The sequence below is a fragment of the Trachurus japonicus genome, chromosome 15 (assembly GCF_045865225.1).
Source record: "Trachurus japonicus isolate A0001 chromosome 15, Traja_1.0".
In the NCBI taxonomy this organism is placed as follows: Eukaryota; Metazoa; Chordata; class Actinopteri; order Carangiformes; family Carangidae; genus Trachurus; species Trachurus japonicus.
The window spans coordinates 1,695,142-1,704,158 of NC_140921.1; the positions used below are offsets into that span (position 1 = coordinate 1,695,142).

At 44.9% G+C, this 9,017-nt stretch overlaps 1 protein-coding gene across 1 annotated transcript in view; it reads left to right on the forward strand.

The window, feature by feature from the left end:
* Positions 1-8,737, forward strand: part of LOC146972972 (5-hydroxytryptamine receptor 7-like) — a 12,310-nt gene extending 3,573 nt beyond the window's left edge. Inside the window, exons 2-4 of the mRNA XM_085799115.1 lie at positions 278-573; positions 3,245-3,767; positions 8,285-8,737. Coding sequence (XP_085655241.1) covers positions 278-573; positions 3,245-3,767; positions 8,285-8,737 — 1,272 coding nt within the window. The remainder of the gene's footprint in view (positions 1-277; positions 574-3,244; positions 3,768-8,284) is intronic.
* The last annotated feature ends 280 nt before the right edge of the window (positions 8,738-9,017 follow it).

Below are 9,017 nucleotides of genomic sequence, written 5' to 3' on the forward strand. Positions count from 1 at the left end.
ATAGATAGATAGATAGATAGATAGATAGATAGATAGATAGATAGATAGATAGATAGATAGATAGATAGATAGATAGATAGATGTAGTTTCATTAGAGAAAACATTGGGACGTTGTCACGTGTAGATCGGTTTTACAGAAGTTTATCGTCAGGTGCAAAGAAGAAACTCTCCTGCGTGTTGATTGGTCGGTGTGTTGGAGTTCCTCTCCTCTAATATATTTAATGAGCATCTTATTTCTATTTTAAACTCATAAACATGTGGTTTTGGTGGAGTGAAGGTGCTGATCGGGGGGGTTCTGACCATGCTGACCCTGTCCACCATCTGTGGGAACCTGCTGGTGGTCATCTCCGTGTGCTTCGTGAAGAAGCTGCGTCAGCCGTCCAACTACCTGATCGTGTCCCTGGCGGTGGCCGACCTGTCGGTGGCGCTGGCCGTCATGCCCTTCGTCATCATCACAGACCTGATCGGGGGTCAGTGGATCTTCGGCCAGTTCTTCTGCAACGTCTTCATCGCCATGGACGTGATGTGCTGCACCGCCTCCATCATGACCCTGTGCGTCATCAGCATCGACAGGTGAGAGGCAAAAACACACCTGTAGGCTATCCTCCAATCACCGATCAACCAATCAATTAGTATCTCGAACAATTAATACCAGATAATTGATTAGAAGGATAGTTCACCCGAAATTCAAAGTTTCAGAGTCCTCCGTGGCTTCTCTGAGTTACAGGGGGTCTCGGCGTAGCAGTGCATGTCCATATGACGGTTGCAAATGGATACCAACTGTCTTCGTAACAAAAAGACACACCAAAAAACATCCAAATACCTCCATGCTGCTCGTATGTAATGTCCGTCTTGTAGTGAAGCCCCGAAATGCGAAATTGTCCCGAAAAAAAATTAAATAAGTCTATATTTCAAGCTTGTTTTGTAGCAGAAGCTTCTCGAAGCTCCTCTTCCTGGTCCGTCCAAATCGCGTAAGATTTGGACGGACCAGGAAGAGGAGCTTCCGCTACAAAACAAGCTTAGAATATAAAATATATAAATTAGCTACTTAGAATCTCTGTTTGAAGGGTTGAAAACTCAATTCAATTCAATTTCTCTTTATTGTCATCGAGCAGTGAAGCTCAAGGTGCATCTCTCCCTAATAATTAAAAACAAAAGATAAAAGAAATAAACAAAAGGTCATATAAGAGATTAATACAAAAAGAATAAGAAAAAAAAAAGAGTACAAATATGTAAATGTGTAAAAACAAAGTAGATGCTGCTGCTCATGACTCACCTCAAACCTGAACTTGAAATGACTTTAATGACCTAATTATGGCATCACGTGACACCACACACGCACACTCTGCCTAATACTCCTAATACACTCCTAGAATATCTCAGATCACACTGCAGATCTCTGGTCCTCTGAGGTTTTTTTGGAAAGAAATAATTAACAGCTTCAATTTAATTCACAAAAAGATCTGTGCTTCTGTATTATGTAAATTTCCTGTGCCTGTTCCAAGGCAAAGTCTTCCTTCTGCTTCATGTTGGAGAAGTTTCTCCTGGCACAATCAAACGGAAATCCTCATGTGTTTCTTTAAAATGTGGGATTCATTTCTAAGATTTTCAGACTCAATTTTGGAATCTGTGAACTGTAATTTCCAGGAGACGAGACTGTACGGGGTTAGATTTGTCTCATTAATGAGTGTAAATGTCTCAAAAAAAGTGAAAAAAAAAAAGGTTCTAGAAAAAAGTGGTAAAATTTCTCAAAAACAGTTCTAGAAAAAAGTGGTAAAATTTCTCCAAAAAAAAGTGTTTAAAAGATTGTAGAAAAAGTGGTAAAAATTCTCAAAAAAAATCTAGAAAAAAGTGGTAAAATTTCTCTCTTTAAAAAAAAATGTAGAAAAAGTGGTAAAAGTTCTCAAGAAATAAAAATCTAGAAAAAAGTGGTACAATTTCTCAAAAACAATTCTAGAAAAAAGTGGTAAAATTTCTCTTTTTAAAAAAAAAAATGCAGAAAAAGTGGTTAAAGTTCTCAAGAAATAAAAATCTAGAAAAAAGTGGCAAAATTTCTAAAAAAAAAAAGTTTTTAAAAGTTTGTAGAAAAAGTGGTAAAATTTCTCCAAAAAAAAGTTACAAAAAAAAGGTCTAGAAAAAAGTGGTAAAAGTTCTCAAAAAGTAAAAATCTAGAAAAAGTGGTAAAAATTATCAAAAAAAAAGTAAAGAAAAAAAAAAAAAAGTTCTAGAAAAAAGTGGTTAAATTTCCCAAAAACAATTCTAGAAAAAAGTAGTAAAATTTCTCTTTTTTATCTAGAAAAAAGTGGTAAAATTTCTCAAAAAAAGTTTTTTTTAAAAATTGTAGAAAAAGTTCTAGAAAAATGGGGTAAAATTTCAATAACAGTTGGGGACCCCCTTCAACCCCCTCTGTGTGTGTGTGTGTGTGTGTGTGTGTATGTGTGTGTGTGTTCTTGTACATGCTACGTTGTGAGGACTGGAACGAGTTTTTAACCAACAGACTGAGGACATTTTGGCCGGTCCTCACTTTTTCAAAGGGCTTTTTTGCTGTTAGGTTCTAATTAGGTTTAGAGTGATGGTTAAAGCAGATATCATCGGCACGGCCGTTTCGGCTAATGCTGTGTTCAAGGCAGGCTTTTGAAACCGTAAGTTACAGCTTCAAGTCACAACTACGACTTGGTAGCGTTCCAGGTAACCCGTAGCTCGTGTTTTTACCGTCCTGTTGTCTGTGAAAGTTCCCTATAACGGCCACTCGTAACTTCCGACCCGTGAACTCGTACCAGATCGAACTGGTATGACTTCACAGGAAGGAAAAACACAAAGTACGAGTTTCCTTGAACGCACCATGAGTTAGCAGCCCCCGCCCTTGTCAGGCATCAATTGGTCCTCGTGCTACGTCACCACATTCACGCGCATCCCTTGGCTGCACACACAGCCCTTCATGCCGTTCTCTCCCCTCATTGGATAACACTTGTATCCCACAAGGAAAATTTTCTCCTCGGGTTACAGCAGAGCAGAGTGACGGAGAGACTCGTGTTTAGGCTGAAATACTTCATGTAAGTGATTGCTGACGGAGAATAGGACTATTTAGGACTTATATTAACAAAAACATTCCACTGATATCTGCTTTAAGTTTAGGCATTTGTTTTAGATGGTTAAGGTTAGGGTAAGGGGCTAGGGAATACATTATGTCAATGACATGTCCTCACTAAGATAGCATTACAAGGATGTGTGTGTGTGTGTGCAGGTACCTGGGCATCACCAAGCCCCTGACCTACCCCGTGAGGCAGAACGGCTGCTGCATGGCCAAGATGATCGTGTGCGTGTGGCTGCTGTCGGCCTCCATCACGCTGCCGCCGCTGTTCGGCTGGGCGCAGAACGTGAACGACGGCGCCGTGTGCCTGATCAGCCAGGACTTCGGCTACACCGTCTACTCCACCGCCGTGGCCTTCTACATCCCCATGTCCGTCATGCTCATCATGTACCACCGCATCTACCGGGCCGCCAAGCTCAGCGCCGCCAAGCACACCATCACCGGCTTCCCCCGGCAGGGCGAGGGCGAGCGGGGCCACGGGGCAGGGGCAGGGGCAGGGGCAGGGCCGGCGCCAAGGGGGGGCCGAGGGGGCCACCGGGGGGGCCACCGGCCGCCTGAGTCCGGAGAGACGGAGGGGACCGAGGGCGAGCAGCAGAAAGAGGAGGAAGAGGAGGAGGAGGAGGAGGAAGAGGAGAGTCTGGACTGCGTGGCGGCGGCGCTGAAGCTGCAGCGGGAGGTTGGTTTGTTTGTTTATAATGCTGCGTTCGATTGCACTCGGAACTCGGAAAGATCCAAGTTGGAAATTCCGACTTCCGAGGTAAACGCGTTTCATTGTAACCTTGGAAAACATGGCCGGCCACAGTAAGCTGATGTCAAAAAGTAACTGCTGAGGAAGAACGTTAGCTGCTTGGGGGAGAGAGAGAAAGAGAAACACTGCACTTCTGCAACACATAGTCTTGAATGCAGCAGAGAGGGGAATCCTCAAACACTGGAAGTGTATAGGTAGTGTTATGGCGCGTTTCCACTAGAGCGCTTCGGCTCGGCTCGGCGCGCTAGCCTACGATCGTCACCCCGGGGAGAAAACGACCACTAATTAACTTACCCGATGGCTTTTAGAGGTTTACCACCGGCTGGTTAAACTCTTTTTAGGGGATAAATGTTGGTCTCATTGATGAAATCTAACAATTGTGGCTGTAGCGGAAGTTTGTTTGTGGTTAGACACAAGAGCAGCACTGCCTTGGGGTCTGTACGCACAGAAAACACCACATTTACATCAATAAATAAATGTTTTACAATGAACCAGGCCGATCTGAGAGCTGGTAGACTCTCCGGTAAGGCATATTGAACGGTTAAATGCCATTAACGGGACGAGAGCAGTCAAAACAGCGGTTTAAAGCTAGCTACAGCGAGGGTAGGTTCACTTCCTGTTTACAAAGTAAAAGCACCAATTCTATCGTAATGGCTTTCCTTATGATAAAAGGCAACGGGTGTTTTATTTTGTGAAAATAACCGTAAGTGCGATGCTCACTACGGCTAGCTTTAGTAACGCCGACTTCATCGAAACAAAATTGTAAACAGCTGGTATTTAGTCAGATTTTCAACACGTTGGGGATCTAAACGACTACTTTCTCGCCTGAAAATGTTTCAAATGTTGCTAAAGTTATATATTTACAGAGTTTAGAGCGAGCCGTGCAAGTGGAAATGCGCCATTAGCCTGCCTCCTACCTGAGCCGAAATCAGCAGTCAGAAGCTGATTTCATTGTAGCTCTAAACTCTGCAAATATATCACTTTATCCACATTTCAAACATGTTTAGGTGAGAAAGTAGCCGTTTAGATCAGCAGTGTGTCGTTAATTTGTCTAAATACCAGCTGTTTACAATTTTGTTTGGACGAATTCGGCGCTACTCAAGCTATAGCCGTTGTGACCAACGCACTTCCGGTTACTTTCACAAAATAAAACACCCGTTTCCCTTTACATACAGAAAACCATGAGGATAGAATTTGTGCTTTTACTTTGAAACAGGAAGCTAACCTACCCTGGATGTAGCTAGCTTGAACCAAAATAAAGCGTCTTTGCTTGAACCCTCCGTTTTGACCGATCTGGTCCCGTTAGCGGCATTTGACCGCTCAAGATGCCTTACCGGAGAGTTTTGTCAGCTCTGAGACGAAGATCGGCCCGCCGGTTTCCGTTTAGAGTTGCTGAAGAGTTTCTCTGATGACTTTAGGTGGAGGCAGGCTAACACTACCTATACACTTCCAGTGTTTGAGCTAAGCTAATTAGCGACTTTAGGTGGAGTCAGGCTAACAATACCTATACACTTCCAGTGTTTGAGCTAAGCTAATTAGCGACTTTAGGTGGAGGCAGGCTAACACTACCTATACACTTCCAGTGTTTGAGCTAAGCTAATTAGCGACTTTAGGTGGAGGCAGGCTAATGCTACCTATACACTTCTGTTGGGACCTCAACCCACATGTTCTCAAACAAAGGGCCATAAAACCAGCAGGGGACAAGGAATGCGCGACAGCAGACAACGCCCGTTAAATCACACCTAGGTATGATTCCACCCAGACGTTCAAACTCTGGCCTCCCATTGGTCAGTACCTGGGGGAAACCCCAGGGAACCCCGTGACGTCACCAAAGGTTTAAATGCTGCGGCGACGCGCAGCCCCATGCTTTTTCCCAGGTAACGAAGTGCTGCAAGGAGCTCCGGCTTCACGCAACCAGTTACTAAAGGGGGCGCACCAAACGTTTGGACTCAATATACCTAGGCCGCAGTTCTGAGCTTGCTGGACAAGTAAACTGCCTCAAGTTTCATCTGAAACACCTGGATCCTGTGGAGACCGCCGCGCAACCCGCCGCTCTCTCCCTCCTACATCTGCCGCAGAAGTGAAGAACGCCTTTCTTCACGCGCCGACGCCGGACTCCGCCGAGGATCCCGCCGATACAGAGTTAACTCAGCTGGCCCTCCTTTCTGCCACCCTTCCAGAGGACGACCAGTTTTATCCCGCTGTGGGACGCTACAGCAGCCCCAGGCCATCAGGTCGACGGACCTCATCAGCACTGGGAAGCACGCTTCAGTAAGAGAGCTTTTGTCTGGGCAGCGACTAGAATTAAGCGTGATTTTATTAGGACCTCCGCGTCCTGTTATGTTGATTGTGATTTTGCTGTATGTTTACTAGTTGTATTAACTAGAGTGGTCGATCGATGTTTACTAGTTATATTAACTAGGTCTTAGTCACGTGCTGAACGCAATTCTCCGTATCCGCGTCAGAAGACCAGTAAGATATCAGAGCGTCAGCTCTTTTATTCTCACTGTGGTAGTTGGATACCGATTGGGTTCAGCCCTGACTAATATAACCGATCGCCCCTTTTAGCCGCCGTTCTCCCTCTTCTCTCTCTCCTTTTTTCCTCTCTACTAACTCACACACACGTGCGCAGCCGCGCACCCACACACACACCCACACACATATACCTGCCTATGTAACACAACGGGCCGCCATAAGGGACTCCGCCCCAAACACGCGTCCCAACACAAGAGTTCGTATCAGAGTGATCAGTGTGAGCGACGTGACTGTGATCATTGTGTGTGGACCTGAGGAACACGTGGAAACAGCCACATCGTGTCCATTGTCTCACTCGAACGAGCGCGCCGTCCGTGACGCCATCCGACGTCACTCGACGCCCTCTGACGTCACTCGACGTCTCTCCTCCCCCTCTTAGGCTACACACACACACACACACACACACACACACACAGCCTATATACACGCACACACACACACACACACACACACACACACACACACATCATACGCTCATTCTAAGCCATTGAGAGTGTATGTTTGCTGAACTGTTTATTCCTTTGAATTACCTGAACTTGAGTGTGTACTATTAGATGATTTTAGTAATAAATGTCCTTGAACTCAAGTAGTTGTTCTGTGGTTGTTTGTGTACATTCTATTGTGACGCTAAAGCTGGTTATCAGGGTCTGTGCTCGACTTTACGCCTTCGTATTTAATTGATTATTCTATTCTATAAGAGATTCCTATAATCGAGACTGATTGTTTGGTCATTGATCCCTGATTTCAGGGTGGTGCCCCGCAGTTATTATTAATTAATTCACTTTAATTAATAATACAACTATTCTTTTTTTTTAGTAATTATTAGTCAATACCGCTAATCCTAACTTTATTAATTTATCAATTAAACTCAATAATTAATAAATTAGTTGACCTGCTTATTGATTATTAATGCTTAATAATTATTGTCAATCACCAAACTCCTATGCAAATCCCCAACACTTCCAACGTTTGAGCTAAGCTAATTAGCGACTTTAGGTGGAGGCAGGCTAACACTACCTATACACTTCCAGTGTTTGAGCCAAGCTAATTAGCGGTGCGCCAGCTCTACCCGTATCTCCCTTGTTACTGCACGCACAGTCGAAAGGATGGTGTCTATCTGCTGGTCATGGACTCGGGAGTGAGGCAAGACACGAAAAAAAAAAGTAATGTTGGCCTATCCCTTTAAGGTACGAAGAAACAGAAATCATGCGTTGTTTGTGACATGCAACCGTCTCTGATGGTCAGAGAAACACTCCTTCCTGTATTCAAATACATCTTTACTCTACTTTATAGTGGCTTGTTGCTTTTACCTGCCATCATTGTTGTAGCGCTGTGTGCTCTTTGTCTCTTTGTCTTTCCATCTCCTTAGTTGTTTGTCATGTATTTTAAATGTCTACACTGCAAAAACTCAAAATCTTTCCAAGAATACTTGTCTTATTTCTTGTCAAAATGTCTCATTTCTAGTCAAAACTAATCTCTTTCCACTTTAAATAAGACTCATCACCTAAAAATTAACTTATGTTTTTAGATCATTTTCACTTCTTTCAAACAAATTCTCACTTGAAATAAGTAGAAAAGTCTGCCAGTGAAAGGAAGTTTTTTGTGCTTAGGGAAGGAAGAAAAACTTGCTCCACTATCAGATTTTTCTACTTATTTCAAGTGAAAATAGACTTGAAATAAGTTTTTTAAAAAAGTGTCTAAAAATAAGCAACTTTTTTATGTATAACTATGTATGTATATGTATAAATGTACTTATTTTAGGTATAATGAGATTTGTTTTGACTAGAAACGACATTTTGACTAGAAATAAGACAAATATTCTTGGTAAGATTTTGAGTTTTTGCAGTGTAAGCAGCTGCTGCAACAACACAATAAAGAATTTACTTACTTACTCCCTGTTTGTTATAAAGGTGGAGGAGGAGTGCAGCTCCCGCGTGTCCCGCCTCCTGAAGACCGGCGAGCACCACCACCACCACCACCACCACCACCACCAGCGGCGCCGGGGGAAGAACCAGTCCATCTTCAAGCGGGAGCAGAAGGCGGCGGCGACGCTGGGCATCGTGATCGGCGTCTTCAGCTTCTGCTGGCTGCCGTTCTTCCTGGTGTCGACGGCGCGGCCCTTCGTGTGCGGCGTGGAGTGCAGCTGCGTGCCGCTGTGGCTGGAGCGCACGCTGCTGTGGCTGGGCTACGCCAACTCGCTCATCAACCCCTTCATCTACGCCTTCTTCAACCGCGACCTGCGGACCACCTACAGCAACCTGCTGCGCTGCCGCTACCGCAACATCAACAGGAAACTGTCGGCCGCCGGCATGCACGAGGCGCTGAAGCTGGTGGAGAAGCCGGACGCCGACGTGACGGCGTGAAGAAGCGGCGGCGACTCGACTCGCTCGGCTGCAGAGGAGGAGGAAGGAAGGAAACGAAAACGCCCGGCGGAGCAGAGAGACGCTGGGCCGGTCCATAGGCTGTAAAAAGAATGGACGTAGCATCTGTGACGTCCCCCATTGGTTTTGGGGAGTCGTTTTTGTGACTCCAACATGGCGACCTGAACAGCGCCATGTTGGATTGGCCGGCCGAGACCCCGCCCACTGGCCTCGAAGCAGCTGTCCACGGAGCTGCTCGGACCTGTCACTCAGCGTTTCTGCG